At 37.4% G+C, this 18,104-nt stretch overlaps 1 protein-coding gene across 3 annotated transcripts in view; it reads right to left on the bottom strand.

Annotated features, from left to right (window-relative positions):
• Positions 1-18,104, bottom strand: part of ATRNL1 (attractin like 1) — a 744,737-nt gene that overhangs the window by 568,540 nt on the left and 158,093 nt on the right. For all 3 annotated transcript variants that reach the window (XM_043926138.1, XM_043926139.1, XM_043926140.1), the window contains exons 15-17: positions 17,907-18,088; positions 5,820-6,033; positions 3,984-4,172 (exon numbers count right to left, since the gene is read on the bottom strand). In XM_043926138.1, coding sequence (XP_043782073.1) covers positions 3,984-4,172; positions 5,820-6,033; positions 17,907-18,088 — 585 coding nt within the window. The remainder of the gene's footprint in view (positions 1-3,983; positions 4,173-5,819; positions 6,034-17,906; positions 18,089-18,104) is intronic.

Raw genomic sequence — 18,104 nt, 5'->3', positions numbered from 1 at the left:
CTCCTATACTGTTGGTGGGAATGGAAATTAATGAAGCCATTATGGAGAACAGTGTGGAGATTTCTTTAAAAAGTAAGAATAAAATCTACCATATGAAACAGCAATCCCGCTACTGGACATATACCCTGAGAAAGCCACAATTCCAAAAGACACATATATCTCAATGTTCATTGCAGCACTATTTACAATAGCCAGAACATTGATGTGACCTAGATGTCCATCTCCAGATGACTGGATAAAGAAGATGTGGTACATATATACAGTGGAGTTTTACTCAGCCACAAAAAAGAATGAATTTGAATCAGTTCTAGTGAGGCAGATGAACCTAGAGTCTGTTATACAGAGTGAAGTAAGTTAGAAAGAGGAAAACAAATATCATGTTTTAACACACATATGTGGAATCTAGAGAAATGGTACTGATGAACCTATTTGCTGGGAAAGAATGAAGACAAAGATGTGGAATACAGACTTGCAGACACAGTGGGGGAAGGAAAGAGTGGGACGAATGGAGAAGACAGCATCAACATATATACACTATAATGTGTAAAACAGATAGCTGTTGAGAAGTTACTATAAAACACAGGAAGCTCAGCCTGGTGCTCTGTGATGCTAGAAGGGAGGGGTGGGGGAAGGGGCAAGAGACTCGAGAAGGAGGTATATATGCATGATTATGTCTAATGCACGTTGTTGTACACAGAAACCAATATACAACACTGTAAAGCAATTTTCCTCCAATTAAAAAATAAATTTTAAAAAAAGGTGTGTGTATAGAATGGAATACTACTTGTCCATAAAAAAGAATGAAATAATTGCCATTTGCAGTAACATAATGGACATAGAGATTATCATAGTAAGTGAAGGAAGTTAGAGAAAGACAAATATTATATATCACATATACATACAATCTTAAAATAATTAATTTATACACAAAACAGAAACAGAATCAGATTTATAAAATGAACTTATGATCACTGAAGAGCAATGGGAGGGTAGCGATGGGGGACTAAATGAAGAGTACGGGATTAACAGATAAAAATTACTATATGTAAAATAAATAAGCAACAGGATTTACTATACAGCACAGGAAACTATATTCAATTATTTTTTAATAACCTAAAATGGAATATAATCTGAAAAAGGAATATATATACACATATGTATATGTGTGTGTATCTGAATCACTTTTCTGTACACTGGAAACTAATACAATATTGTTAAGTAAACTATATTACAATAAAAATGCAAAAACAAGAGATGTTAAGATATACCCAGAAATTCAAACGACTGTTTTAAGATTTCCAATAAGAGTAAAGAGAAGAAAACAATCTATGACATTAAGGAATATTCTCAGCAAATGAAGAAAGAAAATACTCTTCAGATTAAAAGAGCCAATGAGAATCCACTTTTGAAATCCACATCAGTTACTGAAAACTGAATGAAGGATAAATTGCAAAATTCTGAATGCCAGGGATAAACAGAAAAGTTTTTAAAGCTCTCCAAAAAAGGGGGAAAAAAGATGTCTTATAAAGGAAAGAATATTTGATTGGCATGAAAATTCTAACCCACAACACCAAATGCTAGATATTCTAAGGAAGGAAATATTTAGAACTCTACACCCAGGTATTTTTATCATTTAAGTGAATAAGAAAAAATGCAAAGATTCAAAAGGTTTACTGCATGCTAAGTCACTTCAGACATGTCCGACTCTTTGCAAACCTATGGACTACAGCCTGCCAGGCTCCTCTGTCTGCAGGATTCTCCAGGCAAGAAAACTGAAGTGGGTTGCATGCCAGGGGATCTTCTTGACCCAGGGATCAAACCTGTGTTTCTCACATCTAACCTGCAATGGCAGGAGGGTTCCTTACCACTAGAGCCACCCGGGAAGCCCAAAAGGCTTACTAACTATTTATTTGGAAAGAATTACTGAAGACTATTTTCCAGAAGACGAACAAATGAGAAGGAAAGAATGGAATATAAGAAAGATTTGTGAACAGAGAACTCTAAATAATTATACAACTCTAAATAATTTTTAGAAAGTTCTAAAAATTTTAAGAGCTTGGAGACTTTCCAAGTACCTTTCCCCCTACCTTTTAGAAACTTCTTTTCACTGTGAAATATAACACACATACAGAGAGCTACATAAAGAATAAACGTGAGATTAGTAAATTATTGTAAATGAATATTCTGTGCCTGCGTTCAGTCTAGAAGCAGAACATTGCCTCCCTGCCCTTTTCCTAATCAACACCTCTAATCTTTCCCAGCAGCATCCACTAGCAAACATTTATAAAAACCTTGCCCAACAGGTCTACCTAAAAAATTCATTCCTAAATGATACAGCATAGTTTTGCCTATTTTTAAACTTTATCTAAATGGGTAATACATATATAATCTTTTGTGTCGGGCATCTTTCACTAAACATTGATGTTTGTGGAGAAACAGAAGCAACAACTGAGGCAGGAGAGGCTGAGGAATGTCTCAACTCCCCACAAGTACCAGGGCTGGTATTCAACTCTACTGGGCAGCTGGTTCCTAGTTGTAAGACGTCTTCTGTGCTAGCAAGCCCATTTTATGTCTGCAACAAAACCACTGCTACAATCTTGATCAAGTATTTTCCTGTTCTTTATCAAAATTCCTAAAAAGGGAGAGCAACAGGGAGCTCAACACAGACATGCCCAGCCATCCCATCCCAGGAACACCTCTCTACTTGATACCAAGAGCCTGGGAGGATAAATGCACCCAACAGCTGCAGCCTGCAAGTTCTAGCCTACATGGTAGCAATTACCACTTTGTCTCAACTCTTTAAGCAACAGTGGTGCCCAATATGGAACAAATATGGATTTGGCTAGGTCCCAAAGAGAAGAAAGAGTGTCCCAAGTGGCACTAATGGTAAAGAATCCACCCGCCGATGCAGGAAACGCAAGAGACTCAGGTTCAATCCCTGGGTCAGGAAGGAAGATCCCCTGGAGGAAAAAATGGCAACCCACTCCAGGATTCTTGCCTGGGAAATCCCATGGACAAAGGAGTCAAGAGGGCTACACCATGGGATAGCAAAAGAGTTGGACATGACTTAGCAACTAACCAACAACAGAACATACCACCATTGTGATGATATCCTCATCAAAAAATGCCTAACTTGAATCTAACCATAAGGAAACAATAAGGCAAATCCAAATTAGGAAACCTGCAAAGCAACTGGTGTAAATTCTTTAAAAAATCACACAGTAGGTTTACAAAAAGACAGAGAAGTGTCTCTCTCCTAGTTCAGACCTCTACTAGTACAGTAGGACTTCAGTGCAGTTTTAGATAAAATTAGTCACCTACCTTCATTATTAAAGAGATCAAGAAATAAATAATAAAAATCTTTGAAAAAAAAAAGAAGACACAGGAAGTGTACTAGATTAGAGGATACTAAAGAAACACAATGAAGTAACATATGATCCTTCTGAAGGAGCACTTTCATGAACTATTCCACTGTCTTCAATACACACTCAAGAGTTTGGGGGAGCACAAACATAGCAAAATGTTAAAGGCTAAGAAAATTACTGGAATTCAAAATGACAGTATAAGGTAAATCAGGAGCTTGTAGCATTAAGAGGCATTAAAACTAGTTTTTAACTGTAAATAGCAATTTTTAATGGTAACTAGTGGAGTGTTAATCGCTCGGTCATGTCCAACGCTTTGCGACCCCACACGCTGCAGCCCGTCAGGCCCCTCTGTCCATGGGATTCTCCAGGCAAGAATACTGGAGTGGACTGCCGCTCCCTTCTCCAGAGGATCCTCCCGACCCAGGGATCGAACCTGTGTCTCCTGCAATGCAGGCAGATGCTCTACCTTCTGAGCTAAAAGGAAGGTCTAATGGTAACCAGTGACGGCATTTTTTCTCATTTTTTATGAAACCTCCTCAAACATTCAATTTCTCGGCCCATCACAGAAAGGGGATTTATGCTGCAGTTAAACAAAAAGCGACTCCAGAGGACACTTACGAGAGCAGGTGGCAGTCTGCCACTCCAGACACTGCCCGTAGGGAAAGGAGATGATGTAGGCGTTGGAGTCCACGCACCGCTTCGTGCTACTGCACCACATACACTCCATTCCGTTGCTCGTGCAGTTGGGACACGACGTCCTCAAAGAGCAGGGCTTTTTGCACGGCCTCGCGTTTTGATTTGGACTAACTGGGATAAATCAACAAAAGATAAGTATTTTATTTCTTAGCTACTTTTTTGACATACAAGGATGTGAGTTTTGTTCATTCTGTTGTTTAGGGAATGTTTCAATGAAGCCAAGTGGGGGATTAAATATTAGAGTCAAAATTATATAAGGTACAATGAGAATGAAGATGGCATGTCAATACTTCTTAAATTTATTATCTAATTTGAAACTTATAATACCCCGGAAAATTTTAACCCTTTACAAAGTACATAAAATTGTGTAACTTAATTTTTTTTAATAGAAATGTAATACATGACTTAGGCTTTTGTTTCTATTGGCTAGATAATACGTATGCTTATCACTAATTACTTTTCAAGCTAGCCACACTTCTACTAATATAAACATTCCACACCTTATAAAAGCAACAAAGAATTTACTATAAAATCTTAACATAAAACATAATCTTTATCACACCTATTCGGATTGCTATGTTTTAAATGTTAGTAAGGATGTGGAGAAATTGTACCCTGTATACCACTTCTAGGAATGGTAAAATGGTGAAGCTTCCATAGCAAACATTATGGCAAGTCCTCAAAAAATTAAACACAGAATTACCACATGATATAGCAATTCCACTTCTGGCTACATACACAAAGACATGAAAGCAGGAACTGAAACAGTTATCTGTACACCCATGTTCACAGCATCATTATTCACTACAGTCACCAGGTAGAAGCAACAAGTATCCACCAACGTAGGAAGAGGGAAAGAAAATGTGGACTATAAACACAATGGATAAACATTCAGGTTTAAAGAGGAATGATATTCTGACACATACTACAAGATGGGTGAACTCTGAAAACATTATTCTGAAAGGAAATAAGCCAGTCACAGATGGACAAATACCTCATGATTCCACTGACATGAGATACCTGGCAGTGGGGTTGGGGAGCGGTGAATGGGGAGTTACTGTGTAATGGATATGGAGATATAGTTTGCGAAGATGAAAAAGTTCTGGAGGTGGACAGTGTTGGTAGATTAACAGCAATGTGGATGTACTTAATGACACTGAACTCAACACTTAAAAATGATTTAGAAATCTCAATCATATCTCCAAACCACTGAATGGAAAAATGGCTAAAATTGTTAAGTTTGACATTATGGATATTTCACTGCATTACAAAATATAATATTTAAAAAGAGAAAACAATTCAGTAGTCCCTTCTCACTTAAAAAACTCCATTTCCAAGGATGTAACAGGAATGCTTCTTTTCACTTGCCAACTGAAATAGATCTATAGGATTAAAATGATTCTAAATTAGTTGTTAATCTTAACGATTAATCTTTCCTACAAAAACTATTATTATAAAAGCAAAACAGTAAAAAATTAAGAACAGATTATTACTATAATATCACCATATTAACCAAGAAATAAAGATTGAATCAAAAAAATACAATTCTATTACTTTTACAAGTTAATGCTGAGGTCACTAACAGTAAATGGGGAAAGTGGACAAAGATAAAATTTACACAGAAATCAGCATCATTAAAAGATGGTGAAAGTTACTTCAGGCCTATGTAGAATCACAGGCTGGAAGGGGGTTGTGGGAAGAAGAGTTGGAAATATAAATTACATCTTTAAAGAAACATTAGTTTATAGGACTACTTACCAACAGGTTTTTCGCAGACAAGGCCATCTGCCATAGATGTGCAAGGATTAGCTTTTAAGCCTGCCACTGCAGCCCTTTCTAGATATGCACAGAACCCAGAATCATTAGGTTCACCAGGAAGCCACTGTAGTGTTGTATTTGTAAATGGAGACATGTCTTCCCATCCCCAGTAGGATATATTGATCTTGCGTAAGCCTACCCAAGGTGATACTTTCTGTAAACAACAGCAAAAGCGACATTTTTTAAAAACTGAGACATAAAAATCCTGTGTCACATTCCTTAGCAAACAGTTCGTTATCTTTAAAAATTACATTTTAAAATATATCGAAGTACCTTTCTAATAACATCTAATACCAAGGAAAATTAACAATCCTAGGACATCTTGGAAAATGATGCATAATAGAACACTATGTTTAAACTGTACACTTAGCGACATGACTCAGGTCATTTATTTAGTCTTTGTGAACCTCAGTTTCCTATTCTATAAAATGGGGGTATCTGATATACATACCTATCTTATGAGAATGCATGCATGCATGCTAAGTCGCTTCAGTCGAGTCTGACTCTGTGCGACCCTATGGACAACAGCCCACCGGGCTCGTCTGTCCACAGGATTCTCCAGGCAAGAATACTGGAGTGGGCTGCCATTTCCTTCTCCACTTATGAAAATAGATCATTTTTAAAAACAACATATTGTATTGCTACTGATGTTCCTGATATTTCTGCTGCAGCTGCTATTACTACTGCTACTATCAATCTAATGAGTTATGGAGTTAAGAATCTAAAGCTCAAGTGCCATTATGTGCACTGTGAAAAAATAGAAAACAAAACCAATGAACAGGATATGAAGACTGAGTGAAGACTTCACAGTAGGTTTACAAAAAGACAAAGAAGTGTCTCTCTCCTAGTTCAGACCTCTACTAGTACAGTAGGACTTCAGTGCAGTTTTAGATAAAATTAGTCACCTACCTTCATTATTAAAGAGATCAAGAAATAAATAATAAAAATCTTTGACCCTGTTGCCTAAAATTTAATTAACAGAGGTTGATAAATGCCACCAAAGTAAACATTCTTAACGCTCTCAGAAATACTTCAAAAGTAGCTTAAAGACAAAATATATTCTGTATTTATATACCTTATTTTAATCATTCCTAAATTTTAAAAGGCTATTCTAATGAGACTGACAAAATAATGATATATTCTTGGGCCAAGCTATTCTCCTTACAAATTCTCCTTACAAATCTTTTTAGACTGCAAACATCTCTTTTTCTTGTCTTGTTTCTGCTTAGAGTTATACATCTCTTTTTGAGATTTTAATTTTCATTTTTTGTAGCTTAACTGAGGTATAATTGACAAAAGAAAATTATACATATATAAGGTGTATGGCATATTTGTTTGGTATATGTGTTTCACACTGTAAATGATCACATCAAGGTAATTAACATTACCCATCACCTCATATAACTGTGTGTGTGTGTGTGATAAGAACATATAAGATCTACTCTCTTAACAAATTTCAAGTATACAATATAGTATTATTAACTACAGTCAACTGTCCTATACACTAGATCTCCAGAACTTATTGTCCTGCATAACTGAAACTTTGTATCCTCTGATCTACATCTAAACATTTCTCCTATACCCAGCCCCTGGCAACCATTATTCTACTATCTGCTTTTATCAGCTCAACCATTTTAGATTCCACATATAAATGAGAACACCCAGTATTTGTCCAAGTCTGGCTTATTTTACATAGCATAAATCTGTCTCCAGGTCCATCCATGTTGTTAAAAACAGAAACTGCTGATTTTTTCAAGTCTGAATAAAATTATACGTGTGTGTGTATATATATGTACATATATATTTATGTTTGTATATTTTCTTTATCCATCCATGTATCCATTCATGAACACTTAAGCTGTGTCCATAACTAGGCTATTTGGAAGTGCACACATCTCTTCAAGATAGTGACTTAATTTCCTTAGGATGTAGAACTGGGCTTCCCTGGTGGCTCAGATGGTAAAGAATCCACCTGCATTGTGGGAGAGCTGGGTTCGATCTCTGGGTTGGGAAGATCTCCTGGAGGAGGGCATGGCAACCCACTCCAGTATTCTTGCCTGAAGAATCCCCATGAACAGAGGAGTCTGGAGGGCTATAGTCCGTGGAGTCACAAAGAGTCGGACATGACTGACCCACTAAGCACAGCATAGGATATATAACTAGGTGTGGCACTGTTGGATCGTATGATATTTTTAATTTTGGGGGGGAAACTCCATACTGTTTTCCAAATTGACTATACCAGTTGTATTCCCACCAACAGTATATAAGGATTCCTTTTCTCCACATTGTTGCCAATATTTGTTATCTCTTGTCTTTTGGACAACAGCCTTTATAACAAATGTGAGATGATATCTCAATTGGTCTCGATTCACACTTCCCTGATGTTTAGTGATGTTGAACTTTTTATAATATACCTGATGGCTATTTGTATGTCTTCTTTGAAAAGTATCTACTTATGTCCTTTGCCTGTTTTTTAACTGGGTATATTTGTGTGTGTGTGTTGAGATGCTTGAGTGCCTTATCTATTTTGGACAATAACTCTTTATTAGATACATGTTTTACAAACATTTTCTCCCATTCCTCAGGTTGTCTCTTTATTCTGCTGATTATTACCTTTGCTATATAGATGCTTATTAGCTTGACACAATCTCATTTGCTCTTGTCTGTGCTTTTGTGCTCACATTCAAAAAATCACTGCCCTGACTAATGTCAACAAGACTTTTCTGCATGTTTGCCTCCTGAAATTTTACAGTTTCAAGTCTTAAAGTCTTTAATTTATTTTGAATTGATTTTTGTATATGGTATGAGAAAAAGAATCCACTTTCATTCTTCTGCATAAGAATATCCAAAATCATTTATTGAAGAGATTGTCCTTTCCCTATCCTGTATTCTTGACACCTCTGGCAAACATCAACTGATCATAAATACATGGATTTATTTAGGGCTTTCTATTATAATATGTCTTGGTGAAGATCTCTTTATGTTCAATCTGCTTGAGGTTCTTTGGGATTAATGGCTCTGGATGTTCATTTCCTCCTCCATATTAGGGAAGTTTCCTGTCATTATATCTTTAAATGAGTTTTCTGTGTCTTCTGGAACTCACATAAAGCATACATTGATTCCTTATGGTCTACAATAAGTTCCCTAGGCTTTCTTCACTTTTTTTTATTCTCTTTTTTTTGAACTCTAGGTAATTTCAAATGACTCGTATTTGAGCTTGCCAACTCTTTATTCTGCCTGATAAGAGTCTGCTATTGAAGTTCTATGTGGAATTATCCAGTTCAGTCATTACATTCTTCAGCTCCATTAATTACTCTTGGGTTCTTTTCTATAGTCTGTATGTCTTTTTTGAACCACTCAATTAACTCTTCTTTCATATACTGTTTTCCTAATATTGTTAGGCTGTGTATCTGTGTTTTCTTATAATTCACTGAGCTGCTTTCATTGGTTATTTTGAATTCTTTGTCAGGCAGTTTGTAGATCTCCATTTCTTTTGAGTCAGTTGTTATTGTTTAGTTGCTAAGTCATGTCCAACTCTTTGCAACCCCAGGGACTGTAGCCCTCCAGTCTCCTCCTATCCATGGGATTTTCTAGGCAAGAACAGTGGAGTGGGTTGCCATTTCCTTCTCCAGGGCATCTTCTCAACCCAGGGATCAAATCCGGGTCTCCTGCATTGGCAGGCAGATTCTTTACTGCTGAGCCCCTAGAGAAGCCCTTGCCTGTGCTTTCCTTTGTTCTTTGGTAACATCCTGTTGCCCTGATTTCTCGTGATTCCTATGGCCTTGCACTGGCATCTGCACATGTGAAGAAGTAATCACCTCTTCCAGTCTTTACAGACTGGCTTCAGTAGGGAAAGCCTATCTTCAGTCAGCCTATCCAGAGATTCTGGCAGACTGTGTGGTGAGGTCTATGGGCAAGCTTACTGCTGAAGTCCTCAAGTGGGCTGCCCTGGGGCCTAGACCAAGGGTAAGCAGGCCTAGAATCTGGGTCCAGAGGACCTGTCTGGAGCCTGGGTTCAGAGGGACAAGCCTGGTCCTGGCTCCACTGGAGTGGGTCTGGAGTTTAGGTCTGCATGGACAGACTCAGAACCAAGGGCTCCACAAGGGCAGGCCTGGAACCGGAGCCTGGGTGCAGGCCTGGATCCGAGGGCTGAAGGGATCACTATGGCTGGACAGGGCTGGTGGTGACTGAGTACCAAGTGGTGGGCCTGGAACCTGGTCCACAGTGCCAAGCGAGCAAATCTGGTCCACAGGGGTCAGTCTGGAGCCTGGATCTGCGGGAGCCACCCAGAAGCATGCATCCACAGGGCTCACCTGGCACTGAAGCAGGCCTTGAGCCTAAACCCACTGAGGCCAGTCTGGTGCTGGGGCAAGCTGGGCACCTGGGCCCACAGGTATAGTCCTAAGGCTGCAAGGGCTAGCCTGGGGCCAGGGTCCACTGCGGCAGGCCTGGTCCTGAGTCTGTGAGATAGATGTGATACCTGCGTCCATGGAGATGGGCCTGGTACCTGGGCTCACAGAGGAGAGCCTAAAGCCTGAGTCCACCGGAATGAGCCTGACCCTTGGTCGGCAGGGGCCAGCCCAAGAGAGGATGTGGATCTTAGGCTTCCTAGAGCCCAGGAATATATGGGGGCTGGCCTGGAGGCTGGGTCTGTGGGCACCAGTCTGCAGCCTGAGGCCACAGGAGCCAGTCTGGCACTGGGGTGTGCCTGGCACCTGGGTTCACAGGGAAAACCCAGGCACTGGGGTTTATTAGAGCAGCCCTGGGGGGTGGGGACCACAGCAAAACCAGTGCTCATTTCATCCTCTTCCCCTTTGCTTCACTGCACTGTGTAGGCTTAGGGGAAGGATGATGCAGGCAATGTGCAACTGTCCTTTCTACCATCTTTAATCAATCTTTTCTTATTTCTGTGTTCCCTCTGCCATCCCTGATGCTATAACCTCTCACCTGGACTCCTTAGCTTTCAGAAACGTATTTTGTGTATGGGTAATTTGTTAAATCAGCGTTTCTGGGAGGGAATCAGTGCCAGAAATTTCCATTCTATCATCTTGCTAACATCATTCCAAAACATTCCCACTTAAATACATATAATAATATATTTATGCTCGAAGTTATCAAGTTAATAATATTATATTATAATGGGAAATGGTTTCAAAACTCCACATCATCTTTTTTTTTTTTTTACATTACCAACTGTCAGGGTAGAGAAAAATATGATCCTCCACCTGGGTCTTTGACAATATAGAAGATACATTAATTCAGTATTTATCCTAAATATGTTGTACAAATGGTCCTTGAGAGCTTCTAAAGAATTTGTAGACCTTGAAACTTATACAGTGTACAAATATAATGATTTTACACATAAATACTCAAAAAATATTTCTTAAATAAAATTAAAGTATTATTAACATTCATTAGGGGCTTCCCAGGTGATTTGATGATAAAGAATCCACCTGCCAAGCAGGAGACCCAAGTTCAGTCCCTGGGTCAGGAAGATCCCCTGGAGAAGGAAAGAGCAACCCACTCCATTATTCCTGCCTGGGAAATCCCATGGACGGAGAGGCCTGGTGGGCTACAGAGGGGTCACAAGAGTCAGTCACAACTTAGTGACTAAAGAACAACAAACATTCATTAGAACAGATCTCATATCACCCAGCAGGGTACTGTACATATCATAGGCAGTCAGTAAGTTTTGCTAAACAAGGCCAGTAGAACAGAGATAGTTATTTTCTAGCATTCAGTTATTGACACAGAGATAGTGCTTAATAAATAATGTTTTCTAATTATAAAAACACACATGCTGCTTTGTCTTCTGACCATTATATATTTCATACATTATTCTCAATATATTTTGATAACAAAAAAGCTATAATATTTTTATAGCTCTTGATAGTTCAGGAATCAATACAACATAGATATTTCAGATTAATGACTGTGCTTTACGTTATAGCAACTCTGCCTATATTTCCTAACTATCTATAGTAAAAACAAGTCATTTAAAACGAAACATTTTTCTCTAAATCGTCATGATAAGAATCTGCAAGGAAGAAGAGAAGAGCAGGAAAATAAGCAGTTGATAAAACATTTAAAGTAACTATTATCCAGTAAATGAGCTGGACAGGCAGTTGAGAAACAAAAGATAAATTACTATATTATGAAAATTTACTGCAGCACACCATAAATCACCGCAACATTTCATTAGCCATTGCCAATAAGTAAATGATCATTTGACCCAGAATATCTCTTTAAAGTGCATGAATTTGTCAATCTCTATTTATGTTGGAAGGCTTATCTTAAGTTTATACAACTGCAATGACTCAGGGTATAATTCACTTTCTATAATGCTATGTTTAATGGAATGTCACCTTGCAGAAAATTCCACCTTTGAAATTTTGCTAAACTTCATATTTCTAATGCAACAAAACATTTATTTACAGAGAAGGATAGTCCACAAACTATTGAGTCTAAGTTCATCATACATTCAAATTAATTGTTGGTCTAATCTTTATGATTTATAAACATAAGCAAGAAAAAATAAGCAACTTAAAGAAGAAATCTTGAAATATGAAGCTTCTAAAGTAGCGCATTTTGAGATTATAATGTAAAAACAAAAAATAACACAAAGGAAAAAGCAGTTGAGTGCTAACACTGTGCGTATCTGTGCTTGGACTCAGGAGCTCAGTTGCATCCAACGCTGCGACCCCATAAACCGCAGCCTGCCAAGTTCCTCTGTCCATGGGATTATCCCAGCAAGAATACTACAGTGGGCTGCCATTTCCTTCTCCAGGAGAACTTTCTGATCCAGGGACTGAACTCATGGTCTTCTGCAGCTCCTTCACTGGCAAGCAGATTCTTTATCACTGAGCCACCTGGGAAGCCCAAAGCCAAACACAAGTGCTTTTCTAAAATTCAAAGAATGTGGCTCTACCAATAAGAAGCTCTTTGTAAGTTAAATATATGCAGGAGAACTAATGTCCAAATATTCACTGATAACTACCCCTCAATTTTGTAATGAAAACAATGAAGCTCTTGCTAGTACAAAAATGTAAATAGATCTTAAATTATGTTGTATGCTCCATATGACTAAAAACAAAACTTTACAAATACTACTTTGTTACATTTTTCTAAAATATTTTTAAAAATCAATAGATCTCTCCTAGATGATACCACATGCATCTTATCTTCAACTATAGGCTAGTAGCTCTCAAACAAGATAAATTGAGAGAAAAACAAAACCAGAGGTATTTCCCTGAATCCTTACAAATATCTTTATGTACTGGCCAACTCCAAGTCTTGCAACAAGTAACTTGGGTATTACTCTAGGAAACTCCTTAAGTTGACATTACATGTCAGATATCTGTTTTCTATCTGCACATATCTGCAGATATCTATCCTCTATCTGCCCTGTGCATTTACCACTGCAATTATCACACTTTGATATAATTGGGTTTGTCTTTCTCCTCCGAAAGCTCTTTGACAACACTGATTGTTTTTAATATTTATATTCTCAACAAGCAGTAGACTGCCAAGTACACTGAGGGTGCACAATAGATACATACTAAATGAATGAAGATTAGCCCATCCTTTCCAGAAAAATAGCTTCAGTTCACACAAAAATGGTTCTATAATACAAACTGAATTACTATAGTTTTTCTTTACCCTATTAATATCAAGCACTTAATATATTTGTTTGGCAGCCAAGTATCATATTGTAATGTCCATGTAAAATTTTTGAATATTTATAAAAACTAGGGATACATTACTTTGCTGACAAAGGTCCATCTAGTCAAAGCTATGGTTTTTCCAGTAGTCATGTATGGATGTGACAGTTGGCCCATAAAGAAAGCTGAGCATCAAAGAATTGATGCTTTTGAACTGTGGTGTTGGAGAAGACTCTTGAGAGTCCCTTGGACTGCAAGGAGATCCAACCAGTGCATCCTAAAGCAATCAGTCCTGAATTATTCATTGAAAGGACTGATGCTGAAGCTGAAGCTCCAATACTTTGGCCACATGATGCGAAGAGCTGACTCTTTAGAAAAGACCCTGATGCTGGGAAAGATTGAAGGCAGGAGGAGAAGGGGACGACAGAGGACGAGATGGTTGGATGGCATCACCGACTCAATGGACATGAGTTTGAGTAAATTCCGGAAGTTGGTGATGGACAGGGAAGCCTGGCATGCTGCAGTCCATGGGGTTGCAAAGAGTCAGACATGACTAAGTGACTGAACTGAACTGAACTCAAGTATATAAATTATCAATTTCACTAATGAAAGGGGAGGCTTTTGACTCTGTACAGATATAAAATGTTATTAGAAATTAAATAATCCATATCAATACTCATGAGAAACACACACACTAATACCACCACAAAAATTGTGACAGGCAATTACAGTGAACTGAATATTCATACAAACATTTCAAAAGGGTATGTGCATAAGTCCCTCTAATTTTCTTCATATTTATACAAAACTGTTCTTAAGTCACTTTTTAAAACTCAGACACTTATTCCCCTGTTATTAGCAAAAGGAAAATCCATAACATATATTCATATTCTTTTGCATAAATCAGGAATGTTCTTAAGAGGAAAAAGATCCTAATATAATTTGTGGAGATGGGGGGAAGGCTTTGCAAAATGGAAAAAATTAAAACACCAGTTTAGGGTAAATATTTTTCTATAGACAATATCAATATTAACTATTCAATGAATAAATTCATTTAGTTACCTAAAAATTCATTATCTAATTAATGATTACTGGATATAGTAGTAATAGCAATAGTGAAAACATACAAAAATAACAATCTTAAAAATGCAAACAATAATAACTTTAGTAAACACAAATAAAATTTATATTCTTCACATACAAAATCTCACTTTTTTCTCACAATAAACATTACTTTAGTTCAGTTCAGTCACTAAATCGTGTCTGACTCTTTGTGACCCCATGGACTGCAGCACGCCAGGCCTTCCTGTCCATCACCAACTTCCGGAATTTACTCAAACTCACGTCCATTGAGTCGGTGATGCCATCCAACCATCTCGTCCTCTGTCGTCCCCTTCTCCTCCTCCCTTCAATCTTTCCTAGCATCAGGGTCTTTTCAAATGAGTCAGCTCTTCACATAAGGTGGCCAAAGTATTGCAGTTTCAGCCTCAGCATCAGTCCTTCCAATGAATATTCAGGAAGGTAGCAAATAACTATCCCAAGTTACAGATGAGGAACATAGGGCTGTGGAAGTTAACTTGCTACTAAGTTGTAGAGATAGGCAGTATTTCCAGATTGCCTGCTCTCCATCAGTTTGATATTTAATGCATCATTTGTCCTCAATGTTGTTTAAAAATCAGGTATATCAAAAACGTATCACTTAACTGTTTCAACAGCAAGCAATTGGTAATATATGTTCTGAAAAGTTTTCAAGCCAAAACCATCTCCACTGCACAGTACCAAAAGACTCCTTGCCCAAATAAAAGTCATAACCTAAGGTTGAAAAAAGTCATTGAAATCTAACACCATTTTCAAAGCAATACTTGAATTATTGCCATACCTCATTAGTGAAAGTTGCTTAGTCATGTCTGATTCTTTGCGACCCCATGGACTATATACAATCCATGGAATTCTCCAGGCCAGAATATTGGAGTGGGTAGCCTTTCCCTTCTCCAGGGGAATCTTCCCAACCCAGGGATCGAACCCAGGTCTCCCGCATTGCAGGTGGATTCTTTACCAGCTGAGCCACCAGGGAAGCCCCAAAATACTGAAGTGGGTAGTCTATCCCCTCTCCAGGGGATCCTCCCGACCCAGGAATCCAACTGGGCTCTTCTGCATTACAGACAGATTCTTTACCAGCTGAGCTATCAGGAAGCGCTGTGTAGAAATCATTCCACTTTATGGATTATTAGGCCACGGGGTCTATATATGTGTGTACATTTTAAACACTGGGCAAAATTGTACATACCTCAGATACGAGGTATTTATTATTGTTTAGCTTTATCACTTAACTAATCTATAGTGAGCTCTAATTTTACTTTTGACACAAAATTCAAAAATCTTATAGATGCTATGACAGTTTACATTAGTATATTTCAAGTATTTATTTGAACTAAATAAGGTATTTCAAAACTAGATTTAGTAAAATATTTCTAAATCTCCTACTTAAGCTATTCTTAAGTGTTGACTATACTTTTTCTTTTAATTGATGTATGTGAAGTGAAAGACACTCAGTCATGTCCAACTCTTTTTGTGACTCCATGGACTGTAGTCCACCAGACTCCTCTGTCCATGGGATTCTCCAAGCAAGAATACTAGAGTAGGTAGCTATTCCCTTCTCCAGGAGATCTTCCTGACCCAGGAATCGAACCTGGGTCTCTTGCACTGCAGGCAGATTCTTTACCGTCTGAGCCTCCAGGAAAGCCCCGTTAACTGATGCATGACTGACGTATAATATTATTTTAATTTCCATAATTCAAAATAATGATTCAATATTTGTATACATTGTAGAATGATAAGTCTAGTCAACGTATGTCACCATACACAGTTTTTTGTGAAGATTTTTAAGATCTACTCTCTCAGCACATTTCAAATACGTAATACAGTATTATTCATTATAGTCATCACATCATGTATTATAGCCTCATAGCTTATTTATTTTATAACTGTAAGTCTGTACCTTTTGACTGCTTTCATCCATTTTGCCCACCCTCCATCCTTACCTCTGGCAAATAACAAACTGTTCTCTGCCTCTGTGAGCTTGGTTTTTTAGTTTTTAGGATGTTTGTTTGTTTGTTTTAAATTCACCATATATGTGAGATCACCGAGTACTGAAAGCTTGCCATTTGCAAGAGCATGGATAGATCTAATTGAAATAAGTCAGGATAAGAAAAATACCATATGACCTCACTTATATGTGGAATCTAAAAAAAAATCCAAGAACATGTATCACAATAAATACAAATATCAAATCATTACGTTGTACACCTAAAACAATACAATGCATAATATAATCAATTTTTTCAAATGTCTTCAAGACACTTCAAGTAAGTATATGAACTAAGATATTTCAAAACTACATTTAGTAAATTATTTCCAAATCTCCAACTTAATCTGTTCTTAAGAGTTGAATATATTTTAACATCCCAAGAACAGTAAATAAGTACTATGGATTCCTATTAGAAGTTTATTGTAAAATGATATTTGATACCATTTCCAAGCAAATAGTCCATTTCTATGGAAATATTTTCCATAAAACAGCTTTCAAAGAAATTAAAACCGCTTCCAAGTGTTGTATGTTCCAAATCTTCTATTATTTAATGATCAGTTTAAGTCCAGCTAACTATTGGTATATTATTTCATGCATATCTATACAAAGAGGATTATTCAAAATTTTAACCCTCAGAACATACACATAAACACACATACACACAAATGTAGATATACAAATATAGCCAATATGCTGGTCTAGTGTTCTGATTATAAGAGACATCCTAAGTTACAAGAATAATAACACTTCAAAGAAACTATTAAATTATACACACAATTTTTAAAGTATATTTATTTATATGAGATGACTTCTTGCTAAGGTAATGCAATGGTTTACTGAGCAAAACATGAGATAAGCAATTCAGAAAATTACTAAACTACCAAATGCTGTGCTGTTCTCAGTCATGTCCAAATCTTTGCAACCCCATGGATTGTAACCTGCCAGGTTACTCTGTCCATGGGATACTCGAGGCAAGAATACCGGAGTGAGTTGCCATTTCTTTCTCCAGGGGATTTTCCTGACCCAGGGATCAAACCCACATCTCTTGCGTCTCCTGCATTGGCAGGTGGATTCTTTACCACTGCCATCTGGGGCGAGGGGCATATTACCAAATACAAGTACGGAATGAGTCCCCTGACTATTCACTGTTGAAATGAGTTCTACTTTCACTTCCAAGGTTTATTAAAAATAATGTATTTAAAAACAAGAAGAATGACTCATTGCCAATAGCTGTATGATTATAGCATATTCCCATATAAAAACAAATATAGTTGTTACCTGTTGTGTATACTTCTGTATTTCATCCAGTACAAATTCTACTTCTTTTGAAGTTGTTAATGAAGCAAGATTTCCACTAAGATTATAGCAGTAAAGTTTTGCATTGTCATAGTTTTCTCTACTGGAATTAATTCTAAGACAAGCATCCCCGACGTGAATCCATCCTTCTCCACAAAGATGAGCTAGTCAAAAAAAAAA

This window comes from Cervus elaphus, chromosome 15, assembly GCF_910594005.1.
Source record: "Cervus elaphus chromosome 15, mCerEla1.1, whole genome shotgun sequence".
In the NCBI taxonomy this organism is placed as follows: Eukaryota; Metazoa; Chordata; class Mammalia; order Artiodactyla; family Cervidae; genus Cervus; species Cervus elaphus.
The sequence above is the reverse complement of the archived record's forward strand: the minus strand, read 5'-3'. Positions and strand labels throughout refer to the sequence as shown.